The 21,263-nt window shown below is 39.4% G+C and overlaps 1 protein-coding gene across 2 annotated transcripts in view; it reads left to right on the top strand.

Annotated features, from left to right (window-relative positions):
* Positions 1 to 20,251, top strand: part of TRAK1 (trafficking kinesin protein 1) — a 104,757-nt gene extending 84,506 nt beyond the window's left edge. The window contains exons 15-17 of one of the 2 annotated variants that reach the window (XM_040082413.2): positions 3,779 to 4,108; positions 13,292 to 13,394; positions 17,261 to 20,251. In XM_040082413.2, coding sequence (XP_039938347.1) covers positions 3,779 to 4,108; positions 13,292 to 13,394; positions 17,261 to 18,059 — 1,232 coding nt within the window. In that variant the 3' untranslated portion in view covers positions 18,060 to 20,251. The remainder of the gene's footprint in view (positions 1 to 3,778; positions 4,109 to 13,291; positions 13,395 to 17,260) is intronic. The other variant, XM_040082450.2, reaches the window with a different exon arrangement.
* The last annotated feature ends 1,012 nt before the right edge of the window (positions 20,252 to 21,263 follow it).

The raw sequence follows: 21,263 nt of genomic DNA on the forward strand, positions 1-21,263 counted from the left end.
GTTGCTTGAGTGGTCACACATGAATCACTATGGCTTTGTGTTTCCTGTGTGAAATAGGTGGGGGTTTTTAAAGTCAAATTTCCTTCGTACATTGTCTCAGAGAAATGCAAGATAGAGATAGATGGTAGTCAGGGCTAGAGCTGCTTTTCAAAGTTCATTTCAATAGACTGTTTAAAAAAAGCTGTCAAAACACGTGTAGTATAGTCTGCCTGGCTTTCTTCAGTCCTTTCAGGTTGTAGCTGGAAGTTAATTGAGTCAATTCCTTCAGGTTTTAAACCAAATGAAATTTTCATTAGTACTTCACAGATACACTAAGTAGCATCATTTAGCTTGGCTTCTCTCTCTCTTTTCCTTTAACAGCACTCTTGTATTATATTGCATTGTGTGTGTTTAAATTGCCGAAGTTCCTTTCTTTTCATCTTTTTAGAACAACTTTATTTCACCTATAAGGAGCATGTAGCATGACAGGTACTCAGAAGCAAAAATAAGCATTCTCATATCCTGAAGAAAGTGATGTACTGTCTCTACCTATTCAAGTGAAACCATAGCCATAGTGCACAAACCCATACTGTTGAGCAGATTTTAATAGTTGGTTTTCATGGCTGCTTTTAAATGGTCATAAAAGTTCTTGTAGCACGTGAGGGAAAGGATGATCCCACTTTGTTTCAGTTTCCAGTTGCTACCACTGTAATAGATTTCTGTCACCATCCCATTATATCTGCTTTTGTCTTCCAATAAACTCTTATAGTCTTTATCATCTTTCTCTCTGTCTGGGTTTTTTTTTTCCCTGGTTTTATTCAATGTTTTCACTGGGTTCTTTCTCTCTTGGAATTATTGCACGTTTTAAAGTACTTCCCAGGTTTGGTTTTAGATCTTATTTGTAGCATGTTTATATCTGCCTGTTTCATAAGTTTTGTGTTTGTTAACTTTTATTAGCTAAATAGCTTTGATTTTGTTTTCCATCTCAGCTTAGTTTCTTTTCTGAATATTTTTCATGAGCCTTAATATTTTTTCAACTTCATGGTTGCCTTCAGACTACTGGGGAAAAATAGTTTGCTCTACCTGCAGACTGCTATAAGTGGTTGTGTCTTTGGTTTTATTACTGTTTTGGGTGCTCATGTCATAAAACATAAGAAATAAACATTAGTTCTATAATAAATTTACTATAGGTTAATGCCTTCTGCTCCTTTAAAGACTTCTGCTCCAGAAAGAAATCTTTTAAATCCCACAGAAAAATTTGCACTTTTAAAAAAACCCTGCTGTGGGAATGACAACACCCTTCTTTTAGTCAAACAGAGAGATTGTTTGATGTGACCTGTTTTAGTTATAGTCCAGTGGGATTGTTTTATTTTGTTTTTTAAACTATGCACCTGTGACTTCGTGTGTCATAAGCATGAAATATCGCTATCTGTAAGAAAACTAAAAATGTGGACTGACTATGTCTTCACCCATTTCACTGCAATTGTGGGAGCAATACACTGAATTTCTAAGTTTTCTCTTATCCTCAAAGCCTGCTTGCAATCATGCAGGGATATCAGAAATATAGGAAAAAAACCTTACTCCATTCATATACTTACTTTGTTCATACATTCCTTCTTCCTTCAGTGGCATGTCCCACAGTTACACGGTAATTCTCTCATACCAGCTATGTCTGATTATTTACAAAACCGTCTGCTAGAAATCTGGGTCTGAATGTAGGCCAAAAAAGCGTTGTATTTCCCTCTTTTGACTTCTGCAGCTTTCTTTTTTTTCTTTTTATTGGGGATTTACAGTAGTTGGATTCCCTTCTACATTTGTGCTCATTTTCTGTATAAGAAATTAAAGCTCCCTTACAAGCATTTTGAGATTAGGTTCAGATATACTCCTGTTTGTGATGGAGCTTATGCTATTTTGATTTCTGTAGTTTCAATAGAAATGTCAAAGCTCAAAATGCAGATATTTTGGTAAATATATTTTCTATGGAAAAATATGAGATATGTATTGAAAATTAAGTGCTTGTATTTTGCTGAGTTAATTTTAAGTATAAGTTTTGGTGTGCTTTAAGGTGGAAAAGATTACTTCTTCAGAAGCTAGCATGTAGAAGTTAATTAACTTTTTATACTTGTGTGCAGTGCAGAAAGAAATTTCGATTTCCTTTGTTCTTTAATTCTTGGAGTAGACTGACAGAAAACCTCTGCTCCTTGGTTAGCTTGACAATATCTGTCACTTCTTCACATTCTGGGGTATTTCTTTTACATAAAAGCAAAAAACTTGGCCTTTGGGACAATTCAGAAGTAAACACAAGTTATAAGGATGTCTCTTCTCTCATTTTGAGGTTGTAATGGTTTCTACTTCTTGAGCCTCCAGGGTGCAAATTTTCTCTAATCCCTCTAGACTTACTTTAAATAAAGGCAAAAAAATATTAATAGGGTCATTAGCTAAAGTAATCTAGCAGATACATTTATTCTGAGCTAAAAAATTACAGATGTTAAAATGTGAGATAGACTTAATTAAAATGCCACTCATTGTTCCCAGTCATTCTAGAGAAAGAGCTTTTCCCTGTTCACTTCCTATTTACGGTAAGCTTCCTCAAGAGCAATATGTGAAATGACAATATTTCTCATTCCATAGGATTTTTCTCAGGTTGAAAATGTATATGAGAGCCACCCCTTCTCTAGTTACTATAGTTATTTAGTCTTTTACATGCACTGTGCAACTAATTCAACATTCTTGGTCTTTGAATATGGGTGAGACATTTATGTGCCAGCTTGTTGAATGAGTGGGCCTTCTGCTGTGCAGAGAGGGAACAGGAATAAGACTGCAAAAACTGCTCTGATTTGATCTGGCAGAGGTGAAAGGAAAGATGTTTTGTTTGTCTCATAGGAGATGTGTGATTTTAAGTCACATTTTTCAACACAGTGTTGGTGGGCACACAGGAAAATGCAGGCCCTTGCAAGCAATGTTTAGTTGCTAATTGAGGAATCAGATAAATCCTCCCCTGATTTCACTGGGCCCATCTCAGGGTATATATTAGTTTTTCCTGATCCATTGTTGTTTCTGACTGTCTCCTATTAAACTTTGAATATTGAATGCTTTTCTCTGTAAAATGCACCTCCTTTTTCAAAACATTTCTCTGCCAAGGATGAAGCTACAGGTACGGTAGCATTTAGTTGTGTAGTAGCTGAATTCCTGTAGGGCCCACACAGGTATTTAGGCTTGAGGTGTAGTTCAGAGTTGTGTATCTGCTTACACGTGCCTGAAGTTGATGGGGTTTTCTAACATATGGTACAAAGCTAAAATTGCTGTGCAATCTGTGTGACTGCTGTACTCCCATTAGCCACTGATAGAAAATTCTGGCATGTTTTCAGCACTTGTCTTAGTTTGAGCTTAATGTGGGAATATGTGGTATATGCTCCTCTTAGAGCTTTCTGCAATGCTGCTCAGATCAACTATAACAATGTAAATTTTTTCTGCTCCTGCTTAATCCTGTGAATTGAAGCGGATGAGGATATTTATGGGGAGGGGATGTGCATGTGCACAAGTGTGCTGCTTCTCACCACCAGGCTTTGCGTAAGTGCTGATGTGATCAGTTTATTACACCCTGGTGTGGAAATGCTGAAGCATACGTGAAGCAGTTTTGTGCTGTAGCGTGTGTCCTTATAAACACGAAACCCAGAAACATTAAAGGTTTGGAGCTCCCAATCCTTTGGTAATTCCAGAAAAATTAAGTAGGACTTTGTCTTTTGGGTTCTGGATTGCTTACTAATTGATTTTGGTTGTCTTTCTGTTCCCTTTCAAGGTTCTGCCACTTTGCACCACTGGCAGCAGCTGGCTCAGCCTCACTTGGGTGGGATCCTGGACCCGAGGCCCGGGGTTGTCACTAAGGGCTTCAGGACCCTAGACCTGGACCTGGATGAAGTGTACTGCCTTAATGACTATGAGGAAGATGAGACAGGTGACATTTCTTACAAGGGCCTAACTACCTCGACGCCAGTTCAGCACACAGAGACCTCAGGTGAGAGGTCACAAGCACAAGTGACTGTTTCAGAGAACAAGAATAACCCCCGCCAATCTCAGGCTTTCACAGAGGAGATGCAGGAGTCCGCGACTGACGATGATGAGGGGTCTGGTGAGGGAAACTCATTAAGTCCAGTAAAACTGACATCTTTACAGGATTTTGATTACTGGGCCATTCTCACATCTCTTCAGAACAGCATCCATAATATCGCTTTGTGTGTAGCATCTGCACGATAGGGCGTGCAGTGGTTAGAACATAACCACTCTAACATTGGCTCAAAAATCGTTTCTTTGATAATATTTTAATTTGTTTTTCAGTAACAGCATCTGTGGCCAATATTTTACTCTATTTTGATAAGAGAAGGCTGCTAAAAGGAAGTGGTTCATTCACAAACCTTTGTGTGGCATGTATTCAACTTGTGTGTGTTTAGTGCACGCTGTTAATTGTGTGTAATGTACAGATGACATATAATTTGTATTGCTGTAGTGCAGATACTCTTCTGACAGTTCATAAGAGGTGATGCCATGTTTTAGATTTTTGTACTTTGGGAAAAAAATGAAGACTAAATGATTGGTGCACTAAAAGTACCTCGACCTTGCCTTTGCTGAAACAAATAGAGTGCCTTGAAAATCACCAAAGAAATTCAGAAAGTTTAATTCACTTACCTCAGATACAGTTACCTGTTTTTGAAGTCCTTCTGAGATAAAGAATTAAGGGGATGTTTTTATGCAGTGACTAATAACATTTCCTTTATTCTTTTTCCAACACACTATTAAACCTTGTCCTTCCTATTTATACTATATTAAGACATAAACATTTTTAAGTGACACAGTACTGCATGAGTTATTAGATACTCTAAACTGGCAGTAGCAGTCTATTATTGCACAAGATTACAGATTCTCAAGACTATAGATGTGTTTTGAGTTTGTGTGGTTTCTCTCTCGTTCTTGGAATTTGGGGGGTTTTGTTTTTATAAGCTATATAGTCTTCATTAAGATTTGCCTCTGGTAAAGGATTTTATTTAGTCCAGAATCAGAAAATTTCCAGAACTCCCTTTTTTCCCCGGCTTCTTGTTTTTGTATAACTGCTTTAAATGAAGACACTTCCTTCCCTCTCCTTTTTCTGCGATAAATCATAATTTAATATTTGGCTGGTCTTTGGAAGATTAGATTGTCTCAGGGCTAAACAATAATATTTCTATTATTATCATGACATGCAGAGTATCTTCAGCTCTCACTGCAATGGCAGTTCAGTGCTTTCAGGTATTGAATATAAGCTACTTTCTATAGTCAGTTGTATTAAGGTTAAACTTTGAACCATGGAATCATTAGGGCTGGAAAAGACCTCTAAGATCATTGAGTCCAGGCATTAACCCAGCACTGCCAAGTCCACCACTAAACCATGTCCCTAAGTGCCATATCTACAGATCTTTTAAATATCTTCTGGGGTAGTGACCCAACCACTTCCCTGGGCAGCCCGTTGCAGTGCTTCAACATCCAAACCCTTCAACTTCCCTTTCCATTGGTAAAAATCGTCCTTGTTTTAGGAAATCCCAGAAAGGAGGTTTATATTATTTTTTATATTAATATGAAAATAGTGCCTCTTCAGGCAGTTGTGTACCATTTTGGATGTTATCCAGGTTTTTATAATTTTGAAAAGTCTGAGTAACAACAGAAAGAAAAGCTGGAGATATGAGAAACATGGACTGAAATAATCAAAAACTGAAATATAACTAGCATTTTTAGTATCTAGAGAATAAAAAATTCAGCAAAAGATATGATTAATTTTAAAGTGTGTCGCCATAGAAAGGAAGGGAAGAAGCAGTTCTTCATGTACTCAAGAGTACAGTAAATTTGCAAAAAAATGTTGCTTGGGTTACACTTCTTAAAAATTTTTTTTTAAATTACAATTTAAAAAAATTACTATTTTTTAATTGTAAGAGTGTTCAACACAGGAAAAAAGCAAAAAAGACTCATTGTCATGGGCTAAACATAGATAAGGATATAGTTTAGTTCCTTGTTGGGGTTTTTTTTTTTAAAGAACAAATTGGTCTAACATTTCTGGGTAATAACTTGAAAGAGTTCTTTCTTTGGAGTAGAGTAATGCAGGCCTGCACTGTGATTACAAACTGGTAAGAAAATGTAGTATTTCCTTCCATTTTCTGTCTCTATTATGATATGAGTAACGGTCATTGTTTATGAATAGGCTATTTACTAGTTACTGCTGACTTTTCCTGGGAAAAGTCTATCTGAGACAGGGTTTTTTAAGCAAATGCCCTACCTTATAAATTGACAAAGTAAATAAAATCAATGAAATCACTGTAGCAATCTTATTTTACCTTGTGTTGTTTGCTGGGTCATTTTAATACATTGTAGAAATAAACGAGTCAAAATTAATAACTTTGTGTAGAATGAACAAGTGCACCAAAACCTGTAATTTCCCATTCTTTTGCCTTCTTTCTGATTGTCCTGTTGCATATGATTTAGGAGTATCCATGAGCTACTATATAATTATTGGTTGTGTTGTTCAAAGGGAGTGGACACTGTATCTACTTTTTGTTGCAGCAATTTGTCAGGCCTTGTACAAGGAGGAGATGGTTGTGGATTTTGTCAGAGTAGGCACTTACTAATGGAGCAGTACTTCTTAGGGTCCACAATCTACCCACTGTAGAATGTCTTTCTGGGGAAGGAGGTGCGTGCTTAGCTTCTAAATTTATTTGTGTTTAAATAGTGTGTAGCCATTGCTTCTCATTGCTTTTCCTCAGCATTCTTTCTTCTAGATTTCTCTGTCGGAGATGCAAGGCAGGTAGAGGTGTGTATGGACATGTGGCACCTCATCATGAGCCCATCATGAGTACAAGGTTATGACATCATTGCTTGCATGATTCCAGCTGGGAATTGGGTCCAGTTAGCAACATACAGAATAAACTCTTGCTAGAGAATGTGGAAGTAAAATAAAATGGGAAGGAAAGAAGAATCTTCCACACAGCCTCTAGCAATAACCCCTTTGCCTGTAATTCAGGATAGCTTCATCATGGAAAAATCTCATTCAAGGGGTCTGTAAAAGCCAGAAGGTATCTTTTTAATGTTGCTGTTGGCAGTCCATGAAGTGTTCTGGTCTAGAGCTACAGATCTTCCAGCCTCAGACCAAAAGATCTTTAGTAATATGGTGCCTACAAGGACATCCCCAGCAGGTGTAGGTCATCTCAGTCTGTTGGGCCGGTTTCTGCTTCAGTTGAGTGTTTGTATCTTGCCTTTTGGGCACTGGATATGTTCTCTGTCACAGTACTTACAAGTACTATTCATAATGCCATTTTGTGTGTGCACAGTGCTGCTCAAAATGAGCCCAAGAACTTATTTTAAATTCCAGGCTCAGGAGAGCTAACACTGCTGGTGCCAAAAATACCTTGTAGGCAAAACAAGTGTATTTAGAGCAATTGTGATAGATATTCTACTCTTGGGAGGGCTAGAGTCAGAAATATCTCTGACTGAAAAAGGAAAAGTTACATTCCTCTTGTTTTCTTGTCCCTATGTTGAAACCTGTAGTACCCATTGATCTATGAAGTAGCATCTTCACTTTAAATGCATCTTCTATCCCAGTTATGGCACTGAAACATCTCGGGAGAAGTTAGCATGCATGTGCCTTCTGGTCTACAGTCAGTCTGTTGGAGCCACGTACTGTGTGTTGGTAGAGTTAACTTCACGGAGGATTGTAAATTCCAAAGTTGCAGTTCTAGCCTAATGCACAGGAATAGGTTGAGATTTGTGTATCACTTGTGTAGACTTGCAGTGTTAGTGGAGTTGTAGAGAAGTTACAGGACACAGTGTTCTTAAAATCATGTGGAACAAGTAATTTTTGCAGCACAAATTTTTAGTAACCTCAGTATAATTTTTTTTATTCCAAGAAATAACCTATTTTATTATAAAACTGTACAGAGTCTGTGTTGGAGGGAGGGGTTATTTGGGCTGGTTTTTTGTTTGGTTTCTTGTGTTTTTTTAATTCACTGACTTTCACATTTCCCTTAAAGAAACAAATTAAATACCAGCCATTCAATGCACTTAATAATGTTCTCATATTGAAGTTGGAAGGGCTACACTCGATGCAGTGTATGCTTAATTGCTTGCTAGTAATGGGTGCATAAACTGGTTTTTCAGTAGTTGTGTTTGTTAGTTCCACTGATTGATTGCTTTGAATAGACATGTGCACAGCATTATGGGATCAGCACTTGTACTTCATGCTTAGACCTTAGCCATGACATGGAGGGCTTTCCAAATGGAGGCTGAAAATTACAAGAACACATAATGAATGTATTACTGTTTTTAGCAGGATTACTGTACATGCTTCTAAAAAGTTTTCATTGTACAGAAAAGCAATAAATTTTGTAACTCTCCTTAGAACTGAGATATTGATGCATGTTCAAATATACTTTATTTTCAAATGGCATGAATATTTCACAGTAATTATTTCTTTAAGAAAAGTCTGTCAGCAGTTGCTATCTGTGCTGTTAAAATGCTTGAATTTTAATTTGGGGGTCCTAGCTTACATAAACTTCTGTTGAAGCCACATTAAATACTTTGAAGTCTATTTACACCTATGCTCAGTCGTTACATACTCATGAGAAAGTGGTCTCAGCCAGAAGAACACCTGTCGCTAGAGGACATGAAAAGAGTGATACACAGTTGAGTCGTCAGGGCAAAAAGAAGGGAAGTTTATTTACATGACCTCGCTTATATAGATTCTGGACAATGACCAGGGATTGGAGAATATGGTTACCACCTCTCCACTCCTGCTGGCCAGACTAAAAGTCCATCAATTGTCCCTCATCAGAGAGGAATGTGGGAACAACTACTTTGTTTATGTTACAAGTGTAAGAAATTCCACTACAGAAATGTAAACAATCAGAAGGCTAAAACTCAGGGCAACAAACATCCCGTCCAAAGAATACCTGCTTTTGTTCAGTTTTTCCTCTATTTCTGTTTCCAAAGGCAAAATAAATGAAAATTTTGGAAAACCGGGTATTCAGCAAATAATTTTGTTGTTTAAGAAACATAACAAAAACCATGCTCCTGGTGCAGACAGATGAATTTTTGGTGGTTTTAAGTATTCACAGTTACACCTTTAGGAGAGCATCATGTTCACACTTTACAGCTGCTGTTTTTATCACTTATCTCATTTTTGTTGTAATGGTTCACCCAGGCATCAGATGTAGCTTACTCTATGTTCCCCCTATTCCGTAGCCAGGGATTTTCAGTACAAGTAGCACTGGATATCAGAGCTCTCACCTTTAGCCACCTGGAGGGGATGAACTCTGCTAAATCTAGACATTACATGAAGCCACTGTCTTGTCCTGTGGGTCCTAGCTGGGTTTTGTGACCTAGTTTCCAGTAATTTCACCTCACCCAAGAATGAAATTAGTGGCACAAACTGGCAAAAGTGATGTCCACAGCCTGTATTCTAGATGATCACACAGTAGGAAGAAAAAGTTTCCTCATGGTCCTTTGTTATCCTCTTTTAAAGCAGGCAGAACTTTTCTATTCAGCAATAAACTTCTAATGCTTTAAAACACCCTCTGTTTTTGTAAGGATGCCACATTCTGATTGACATTCCATCCCTGTTTCCACAGCTTGTACTGAAGAGATGCCCTAATTCCAGTGTGCTCCCTGCCCAAATAGCAGGGAACCAGGTTCCCTCCTTTTCTTGAAACATGCCAAAAAAAGGATGGAGCAGAGTGGCTTGCTTCACTGTTGGACTGAAGTGTTAACTTTGTGCTGGTCTGGATCAAATCATGCTCTAAAGATTTCCCAACTTTTTTGAGGTTAATTTCCTGATAAATGTGTATGTGCCAGAATAGGTTTTTGTACAAAATGTAAAGATTTACTGGTCATCTTGAGCTCTCTGCCTCCCCACTGTTTTTTCAAGATAACAACAAATTTGAATTTTGATCCAATGGTACAAAAGTTAATTGTGTTTTAGTACAGCTGCCTCTTAAAAATCTTCCTCTAACTTGTCTTGACATCTTCTTGTGGGTGGGGCAGGCCACTTGTTTATGTGCTCTAATTTTGTACCTTCCTCTGCACAAACTGGTTGAAAATCCAGATAAAATGGCCTTTTGAGAGTTCCCTGGGCAGAAGGTCGTGTCCTAAACATATTTATTTTGCGGTTGACACCTAGTAGAATCGCCCACAGGCTCGGAGTCCTGAAGCTGGATCTGAGACAGCTCTGAGATACATAAAATCAGCTTTCTGTTTTGTGAGGAAAGCCCTGTTTGTTTTACCAGAAGATGAAGCTCTCTGCACTCAGTTTGACTGGAACCTGCTTTTCTTTTCTTTTCTTTTCTTTTCTTTTCTTTTCTTTTCTTTTCTTTTCTTTTCTTTTCTTTTCTTTTCTTTTCTTTTCTTTTCTTTTCTTTTCTTTTCTTTTCTTTTCTTTTCTTTTCTTTTCTTTTCTTTTCTTTTCTTTTCTTTTCTTTTCTTTTCTTTTCTTTTCTTTACTTTTCTTTTCTTTTCTTTTCTTTTCTTTTCTTTTCTTTTCTTTTCTTTTCTTTTCTTTTCTTTTCTTTTCTTTTCTTCCCCATCTCAGTATTTTAAGAGGTGTTTTTATGGTAGTATTTGTGCTTACAGAAGAGTCCCTTTCAGCTGTGATGGTTTGCATTTTTTCATAGTGCTTGTGAATTGTTTGAGAAAACTTAGTAAGTGGAGAATCATTAATTCCTGAGTGCTAAAACATGATACAGCAGAAATCTTAGGTTTAGATTTAATTTTAATTTAGGGGGAAAATGCACTAACAGTTTGCACAGGGCTCCTGATGGATGAAATAACATGATGTTTCTGTAAATTTTGTTAAGCATTGAATTATGTACAGATTCTTTTTCATAGAGATATGAAGGCTTACTAAACTATGACTACTTTGGAAAAGAGGGTAAAAAGTAAAGCATTTGGTTTCAGACAGTTACGTGGAGCAGATGTCTATATTTAAGAGAATAGTTCTATATATGTAAATGTGAAGATAGTCTTTGTTGTTAAAAAATTGTATTCCTTCCTCATGAACTTATACCAGCTCAGGAGATGGCCATTCATATGTAAAATTACTAAGTTAGAAATTAATAATTTTGTTTCTGTTTGATAAACTTTGTTCATTTACAGCAGCAGGTTCTCACTCTTTTCACTGTGTCCAAAGGACGGAAAATGCTACAGCATTATGATACAACGCATTGTTGACTGATGAAGGATGAAGCTGGTACAGGACTTTATTAGTGGTATTTGAGGGTGAAATATATCCTTGGAAATCAATAGATTCTTTTAATCATTTCAGTTTGTCTCCTCTGATTAGAGTTAGTGATTTCTCTACTTTTAGCAGCCTTCTCCTATCTTTGACTCATTAATAGTAATGAGTCTTGCTTTTGCTAATGCAGCTGTGTTTCTTCAATGTGCCTGTCTCCAATCTGAGGGGATGCCCAGTGGATATTACAAATGGGGAAAATGCACTGATTATATTACAGCTGTGTGCTTTGGATTGAGCTTGCAATCTTAAACCAGCATTGCTTTATTCTGTTCTCTATTCATCATCCAGGGATAATTGCTTTGTTTCTAATTGATTTATGTTAAAGTCCTATGTTTCTCTAAATAACCAATTTTTTCATGTCCAGTTATTTGAGTTCTTTCTCCAGATTTTCTTATAACTCTCTACAATATGGAGAGAATCATGATTGCTAGGCTGTGCTCCCTTGTAATAGCTTTTGTAGTGCTCACACTAATCTCTAAAGCAACTGGATTCCTGAAGCATCCTAATTACCATCTCTGGAGGTGAAGTAGAGCTTGTTGTTATGTGATGCCGTGCTAACATTTGAGTGTGTTAACATGACACTCCAGTGGGTCCTTAGAAATATCCTTCTCTAATGTACAGCTGTACATTCCAACGCTGACTAGAAGTTACCTCACACTGTGTGCTCGGCCACTTCTGCTTCCACTGTTCACACTGCCCATGCTCTACCCTTCACACACTGCTTCTATGTGTTCTTAAAGGGCTACCTAACCACACACACCATTTCGGAGCTGTGATACTTTATACGTGAAAAAGGGAACACAGCCACAATTAAGACTTGCCTTGCTTCTGCTGAGCTGCTCTGGGAGTTCAGAATGGTGTCTGGTCTAGCTGGTCGGTCTGTCTGTCTTTCGCAATGTGTTGAATAGTTGTGTACTGTGGTACTAAAATGTGGCTTAATCAGGGAATGGCTCAGAGGGTTGGGCAGGAGGGTTGGTGGGTGGGGAGGGAGCTGCACATGGTTTTTATTGTGCATGTCTTTTGAGCACTGCTAAGTTTGGTTACTAAGTAAGAGAACCGATGCAATCATGATATCTTTGATGTAATTATTTAACTCTGGGTGTTTTTCAACCAGCTTTTCAGATGCATGGCTCTTAAATTCTGTAGTTCTTCTGCAGTGACCACAGCTGCATTGTATAGCAGGTTAATACAACTGCAGAAGTATTTCTACTAAGAAGAAAGAAGTTGGCCTAAGTTTTCCATTTTTAAAACTGAGATATATTGCTTCTTTCTCAAATCACTGGTCTGTCACCAGAGTGGCAGTTTTACAGCCATATTTGTTAGGAAATTTGCTTACTGCACTGTCTACAAATATTCAAAAACTGCTATACTATGCAGCTGAGGACATACATTTTTAAAGAACCTAATCACATGCACAAGAGAAATGTCACAGATGTACAGTAGTGGATCCAAAAAAACTACCACTTTCCATATTGTGGATATGAAAAGTCAGAGAAACAATAATTAATGTGTATCCCTCCCCACCTCAACAATCTGTATTCCTGTAGCATTACCCCGATGGATCCATTACTGAGAAGCAATGGGGATACCTTTTTGTGGATCAATCTAAAAGCTGAAAAGCACAAGCATTGAGAAAATCCTGGTGCTCCTGAGCTGGTACTAGAAGTTTTTGCTTGTAATTTCCCACTGATGCAAGCTGCTAGTTTAGATCAGGGCTAGCTAGCATTTCAAGCGCTGCCTGGCCTAAATTTGGGTTGAACAAGACCTAATCTGCAGTGTTTGTGATCATGGGTGAGTTTCAGCAGACCTTTTTAGCACTGGCCTTGGAGTCCTAGGGGTGTTTCTTTTGGAGAACAAGTGTCTGTTTAACACTGTAGTACTTTGGCATTTCAATTTTCTTGCATTGATCCCATCAAGGTGCCTCATCACTTTTTGCATCTGTCTTAACACACGGAAGTTTGGTTTTCCCCTTTTCTGTGTAAAATGCAAAGAATTTGCTTTTTTTTGATTTAGTACCTCATCCTGGGAAGTGCATGTCACAAACCAACTCCACCTTCACCTTCACCACCTGCCGCATTCTGCACCCCTCCGATGAACTCACACGAGTTACGCCAAGGTAAGGGATTCTCATGATGGCAAAGCCTTCAGCTCTATCAGAGTTTCCCCTCTAAGCAAATGCAAAATAATAGCATAAGCACAGGCATTGACTGCATTGGTGAATTACAACACAGCCACCAATTATTCCTCCCATTTTGACTTACCTCAGCCTGAATTTGGGAGTCGTGTGTGATGTTTTAAAAAGCCAGTCAAAGTTTCTTAAATTTTGTTGTCTCTAGTTAAGATATTGCAGGATCAGCTACGTTGGCTTCTGATATCCAAACCTGGCTACTCCTCATCTTAGACTAGTTGTAGTCCTCATAGGTGAATGCACAGGGTGTTAGCTCTTAGCAAAAAAGATGAGAGGTTTTTCCAGGGAGGAAGTATAAATCTTTCCTCTCAGAAGAAAAAGGGATGTGCAGGTAAAGAAATTCAGGAACTATGTGAGGAAGGGAGGAGGACATATGCCTTCATTGGAAACAGGGAGATGTCTACTTTGTTTCTTGGTGTAATTGTTGAAAATTAATTCATAGTTTTCAGACTGAAAGTAATGAGCTGGTGATGCAATAGCAACAGAAGGCAGTTCTGTGGCCTTATGGAAGCCGAAGATCTGAGAACCAGAGTGGCGTGTAAATTTCATACCTAAAGAGAGAGCTTTCCTCCCTTAGCAAATCAGGATTTACAGAATGTTCCTTTCTGTTTGTAAGGACAATGTATCATTGCTTTCTCTGCCCCTTCCAGCTCCTCTGTGGGAGTGTACCACTGTGTAGGTCCCCATGCAGAGGTGTTGGGTCTATACTTGTTTAAAGATGAGACAGGCACTGACTATCTCTGAAGGGCATGAAAAGTAAGGGTATTGAATATGAAAACCTGTCAAGTGCAAAGAAAATATATGATGTTTAAATGTAACTTTTTTGCTTCCCTTTCTGAACTGAGTTAGTTATTAGTGGCATGTCTGTATTTTCTTTACTCTTTTCTGTCTTTCCCCTCAACACAATTACTGAAGAGATCCTCTTATATGGCTGCAATTCTACTTTAATTTTCTTGTTATTGTTAAATTGCCATCAGTTGTGATCATAATAAACTCTTTGGGTACTAAATCTAACAAATCAGTCAGAAAAGACAGCTAAATTCAGTGCATTTTCAGCTGCCTTAGTTAAATGGAAGTTCATTCGTTTAGGGGAACAAAGAGCAAGATAAACAAAATGGTGTTTTCAAAAGATGTTTAAGGAGCTCCTCCTTACCAGCTATAAATGATTCTTCACAGGTCATGTGAGGAGGACAAGAAACTGCCTTATGTCTCATTGTGATGAGAGGAGGTATAGGGCAGACACTGGACCCAGCGTAGTCGGGGGTGAGCAGCACTGCCAGCAGCATCTGTGTTGGCAGGGTCACGTACAAGGAATGCTAGTGTGTGTGGCACCGGCTAACCCAAAGAGGTTTGGCATTTACCTGCCTGGTTGCATTTTAACCTGTGCTACCCCAGGTGTTGCTCTAACCTGACTAAATTTCATCCAGCTAAATGAAGCGCTCCTTTATTTGTTTCTTTTCTCAGTCTAACTCTGAGACTGTCACTGGGCTGAGTTGCTGAGGCCACTTTGAGTCTGTTTCTGCGGTTGTGTCCAGGGTACCCTGTGGTGTTGGTCAGTTTGATGGGAAAAATATTTCCCAGTTAAAGCAATGCCAAAATGATCCAACAGAAAAAAAGGAAACCCCTGTAGCTGTTTTCTTGCAGAGATGGCTTGTTTTTTTAATTTCACTGTAGTGTATAACTGTGCTGAAAAATTAGTAGAAATACTAATCTACATGTCTGTGCAACTGAAATCTGTATCTGGAAAGAATGAAGCTGTTGGAGTTAATAAATCATTGGAGTGCTATAGTTTTCATCTTGTGCCTAGGATATCTTGGAAGCCTTGCAATTAGCACCATGTCTGGATTCTTGAAATGTATATGGTCATACCTTGTGGAAAGTCGATTCGTGCAGTAACTTCTCTTTCTTTTCTCTCCCTCTTGCTTTTCAAGACTTCTCTGTTCTGTATTTGTCTGTATGGGAGATGCACCACAGTGGCTGTCACTGCTCTTTAGTTCCACTGGAATCAGAACTATGAGGGTCCAGTTTTAATCAGTTCTTAAGAGAAGAATTGTGAACTAACTTCTTTCCACTCATCCTTGCCTTCAGAGTGTGTGTGCTGCTGCCTCAGCCCAGGCAGAAGGGACAGAACATCAGGATGTGCCTTAGCACATCTGCCACATGCATTGACAGCCACAGCACACACGGGGGTGCAAGGAGACTGAGTCCAGAGCCACTTAGCAAGGCTGAGTTTCTAATTTCATCTGCCAGTTTCCTCAACTAAGTGTTTCACCTCGGTATACCAGGAGGAATATATGGGATTCCTCTTGTTGAATTGCAACTGCAATTCAGCTTCCTCAATTTCACTTGTGTGTGGTAGAGGCTGGTACAGTTCCAAATCACTGTTAGAGATCAAGTTGGTCAGATCCTATTTAGCCTTGTAAAGGAGACATGACTTGAGATTTCATAGCATCAGGCTAATATTTTTTTAATTAAGAAGTGCCTTAAAGATACGCTGATTTTTACACCACGGCACTAGAGTTTCCAGTGTTATGTGAATTCACATCACCTGCTCACTGTAAACCAAGGGTCTAGATGATGATATTCTAAGCTCATCAGAAGCTGCAGCTCAAAGCATTCCAGGGTGTCTAACCTGATATGCACAATAGTGTTGGCTACACAGAGTTCATTAATGTAAGGTGAAATGAGACTGAAGATTCCAGTCAAGACACCATCTCAGCCCTTTTTGTCCATGGGCAAAGAAGATGCAATTTAGTCATTGGCCAGAGTCTTCTCTTGGAAATTCAACCAGATTGTCTCAAAGTGGCTCTTTGAGATACTTTTCTTGGTGCGGAGAACCCCACTTAAGTCGCACATTATGGCTGAGCCAATCCAACAACATGGCTCTGCTGAAAAGGGAATATCCCACTCTCTCCCCTGTTCCTCCCCCTCCCAACTACTTAGTTTTCCCACTATCTCGCATTGGCTTTACTTTCTGTCTGACTCTTTGCCGAGTGTCTTCTACTTGCTAACCTGGCAAGGTGAGGGAGTAGATTTCCTTGTTTGAACAGTGGTGAGCTCACGTCCGTGAATCCTTCGTTAGCATCAAGTGTTGCATTACTCAAGACCCTTCAAATGCCATTAGAGGGGATGAACCCATGCTTAGGAGATACTACTGTGGAATTATTTTTTTTTTTGTCTGTGTGTGTGTACTTGTGGCAAAGACCATAATTTATGGATGGTTAGAAAAAGTCAGAACTTCTTTTTTTTCAGAAGGTGCATGAGGCTCTTGCGATTCTCTCAAACAGACATGAATTTGGAGTGTCATAGATATCCCACATGCCTTGTTTCTGGAATAACTAAGTACACCATGCCTTAGTGAATGAGTGTACAGTTCTGTGTGCTCAGAAGTGACACTAAAAAGTAGATGTCCTGTTTATACTATTGGTCCAGTATCCTGCATTTCCTTGTCTCTTAGAAGCAACTGGGAGTTGAGACAGCCAGTAGACCAGGAAGAAAAAGTGAAGATGTTGATCACAGACCTGTCAATAGTTTATCAGGAGAAATGTGGTGCTGGGTATTGGCAATGGCGTTAATCCTGTGAGACTGGGCTTTGAAGTGTGCAAAGTGGACATACGTTTTGTAAGATCTGATGGTTTTGCACTTATAGTCACATTTGTGGGGGGCTGGGAACTGTCAGTGTCCTGTGCACTCTCCAAGTGGTTAAAAGGCCCTGCTCAGGGTTAAAAATCTTGCCTGTAGTAAATTTTAATTTTCTAGGGGAGAGAATAATTTGACTGCTCCTTTGCTTTCAGCCTTAACGCAGCACCTACTCCAGCTTGTGGCAGCATTAGCATTTTGAAAGGTACCCCGGTGGCTACTCCCTGCACTCCTCGGCGTCTGAGTTTGGCCGAATCCTTCACCAACCTCCGGGAATCCACGACGACGATGAGCACGTCCCTGGGGCTGGTGTGGCTGCTGAAGGAAAGGGGCATCTCGGCAGCAGTGTACAATCCACAGAGCTGGGACAGAGCCAGCAGGAGCACCCTGCTGAACACACACTCCCCGAAAATGGCGATCATTCCTTCCACTCCACCAAACTCACCCATGCAGACACCTTCTTCTTCCCCTCCGTCTTTTGAGTTCAAGTGCACCAGCCCACCTTATGACAACTTCTTGGCTTCAAAGCCTGCTAGTTCCATCTTGAAGGAGGTGAGGAATAAAAAGAACATCAGGAACAGTGAGAGCCAAACTGACGTGTCTGTTTCCAACCTTAATCTCGTGGACAAAGTCAGGAGGTTTGGTATTGCCAAAGTTGTGAGTTCAGGGCAAACGTCAGCTCCTCCTTTAACTGAGGACCAGGGACCTCTTCTCTGTGGGGCACAGGGGCCAGTGAGGGCCCTTGTCCCTGGAGGCCTGGCACCTGACGGTCTCCCCTTGGGCTGCCCTGCCGTCACCAGTGCCATTGGTGGCATCCAGCTGAACACTGGCATCCGAAGGAATCGGAGCTTCCCCACCATGGTGGGTTCCAGCATGCAGATGAAAGGCCCAACATCCCTCACTTCAGGGATCCTCATGGGAACCAAGCTCCCGAAGCAAACTAGCTTACGATGAAGGACTTTATTTTTACAGCTAGTCTTTTTAAATGAAAATACTCAGATTCTTTCTCCGATCCCCTTTTCCTTTTCCCACCAGCCCTTCATTGCCTCTTGAGTTTGACAAATCAACTTCGTGCCTAATGGGAGAAATGTGTAAACTTTGTATAAAATGTGTAAATATGTACCAGATCTATTGTAACTAATTGGATTATTTTGCTGTTGAATTGAGTGCAAAAGGCTCTATGTTAGGATTGCTGTATTAAGGTTAACTTGCTAACCTTTTGAAAAGGTTTTTTTTTTTAAGATGCACTGAAAAAAAAACAAAAGAGCAAACCAACAAAAAATAACTTGACTAGAAAAAACACGTGAGTTCCGTAGCTAGCCTAACTTGAGTCAAAGGTGCATGGGAAGCTATTGAATGTGTTATGTGAGACCTCTCATTATATCACTTGAAGCATGGGAGCATTTGTGCTTCATTAAATACTGAAAAAAGCACTCAGTTTAACATGTGCTAGTTATAATTTTGCCTCTGTAGATGAGTTGAGCTGAGTTTTTGGAGTGCCTGGCTATTATGCCTGAATGGATGAAACCTTTTTTTTTTTTCCTGTTCTATATTTGCCTCCTCCCCGAGATTATAAACTTGAACTAATACTGTGCTGAGGCCAGCAGGCCTACTGGGTACCTGGGATATTGTCATATTCCTACCACCGCTGTTTCCTTTGGCACACTTACACTTTGTGCAACTTCTTGCTTTGTTTTTTTGGTTGTTGTGTTTTGTTTTCTTTTCTTTTGTTCTTCAATGCTGCACTGGATTGTGGAAGGGAAAATGCTTTACTATGTGTTGCCGTCACTGAAACGTGCTTTGTCAGTGCGCCCAAAGAAAACAGTTTTCACAACTCATGAGGTAAACATGGCAGTGACTTCCTAGAAGTCCAAGTTGCGGAACAGATCGACAGATAAGAATGTTATAAAAGAACATGTAGCAAAACCAGTGTTAAGAAAAGGTGAATCCTTGGAACCTCAACAGAGAACCACATAAAACATTTAGTAACAGAATGGTACAGGTGGGAAAGAGCAGCTTGCAGCCCTCATGCTGATCTTCATGTTTCTTGCATGTCAGAGACCGTGGCCTTGTAAGCAGGGTGAGAATATTCTCCACCCATTTTCTGATTTCTTTTTCCAGAGAAACCTTTTTCATCCAAAGTTGGACCGTAGCATAGGTAAAAATAGGGGAAATGCTTTATTTTCACAGTGTTTTGAAAATGAGGAAAATACCTGCCATGCAAACGTATAATTCCCTGCTTTTTCAGAAAGGAAACATAAGATCTCCATGCAACCTTTAGCTGCCAGGCAATCCTAATTATATGGCAATTTTTTCTCTTTGTCCCATCCTTCTGCTGGGTGCCTGTAGAAAGAGTTGAAATACCTTGGAACTGGAACAGACTGGAGAGAGCTTGTTTCTAGAGCAGAGCTGAGAGATAAATATTTTTTGGAAGAGGAGATGGAGAGGAGCAAAGCAGGGAGGGTTTAGCGTCCACTTTCTTTTCCTTGCACTTCTTGTGGCATCTGAAATCAAGCTCCCCGTTTGTTACCATTGTCGCGCTACAGGTAGTTGCTGTGAATTGCCATTTGTACCAGACTGTTACTGAATTATTAGCACTGATAATTTCTTGTATAAATGAAACTGTCTTTTAGTCTTTGTGACAAGAGATAGGTGGGTGGTTTGGTTTTTTTCTGAATGATGTAGTTATTGCGGTAGTGCTATGGACACTAAGGATATTTTTTGAGAAAGAAAAAAAACACATCGGTCAGTTACAGCATGTGTTTGAAGACTTCTATTTATTCTATGAACTTACAGTATTTTAGTAAAATGCCATCAGCTCTGTTTGCTGTTGTATGTGTGCACTTATTGCAAGTAAATTTAAGTATCTTTTTATTTGAATGTATCTTAAACCAGTAGATAGAATAACAGTTGATTCTGAAAAAAAGTCATGGACTTAATGGACCATTTTATGTACCCAGAGGAAGAAAGCAATACCATAAGAGTACTTAAAGTGTAGAAGTTAATCATGCAACCGAGAAGTATTATCTAGCCTTTAAATTATCTGTAGGAGCTGTCCACCCACCAGAGAAAGCAATTGTAACACATCAGAATGATGAAGTTTAATTTTTTCTTCACTAATATCAATAAAATAACAGAAAAGTTGCTCGGTTGTGTGTTATTCCACTTTTTCCTTGTTCTTTTAAGGTGATAAATCTTCCACCTTGATCCCTTGCTTTCGTCTCTTAGTTAAAGCAGAATAAAGGCCATCCTTTGCTTTTTTAAAATTCTTAGACACAGAATTGGTTGAAAAGTTTTCAGATTTTAAGTTTGCTGAAATCAGCAAAACTTGAGTCAAAAGAAAAAAGAGAAGCAAATGTGCCTTTTGATTTTTTAATTGGATTTGTGAGAATGTAGAATTGGATGTTGTAAGGTTTCTGTATTTTGAGGAGAGGAGTTTGTACTCTCCTGCCTAATACAGTGCAAAAACTGTAGTAACAAAATGTGAAAGTACAGAACGAGGAGGAAACGTCCCGTGTTTTTCAAAAGAGACAGGACTGAGGTCTGCTGTTAGCCAGTATCTTCATTACTGAGCGAGGGAACATTACAGTGATGAAACATCAGGTAGTGAGGAGCTAAAAAGACCTGCACATGTGGTGAAAGCTACATAATTGAAAAAGCTCCCTGGAGGGGGGAATAATCAGGCAGAAACTCACAGAAAGATTAGACAGCCTCATTGAGGAGAAGGATGTGTGTGTGTATGAGGTGGAGAGGGAAATAATAGCGTTTATATCACATACTTGCTACAGAGAGAAAATGGGACAGCAGTAATGCCAAAATAAACTGTGGAGGACTTGCATTAGTGTGACGCAGTGCCCTACGCCAGCTGCAAGAGAGGCTTATGCCAGGGGCACAGCCAGGGACTGTCAGTGAGTACAGGCACTCGTCCTTCCTCTCAGCACAGCTCTGAGCCTGAGAGAAGCTCGTGGTCAGAAGGTTAATGGTTAATGGGAGGGATCCAGGGAGCAGAAGCGCTGTGCATCCAGCCCTCCTTGCCTGGGAACAGAATGAGTTAAGCAAGTGCCAAACCGAGGAAGGTGGGAGCTGATCCTGAGATGCGCAGAAGAGAGGGTGTTGAAATTGTCCTCCACCCTTGCAGTATTCACCCATGCAATATCT

This window comes from Hirundo rustica, chromosome 1 (genome assembly GCF_015227805.2).
Source record: "Hirundo rustica isolate bHirRus1 chromosome 1, bHirRus1.pri.v3, whole genome shotgun sequence".
Lineage (NCBI taxonomy): Eukaryota > Metazoa > Chordata > Aves > Passeriformes > Hirundinidae > Hirundo > Hirundo rustica.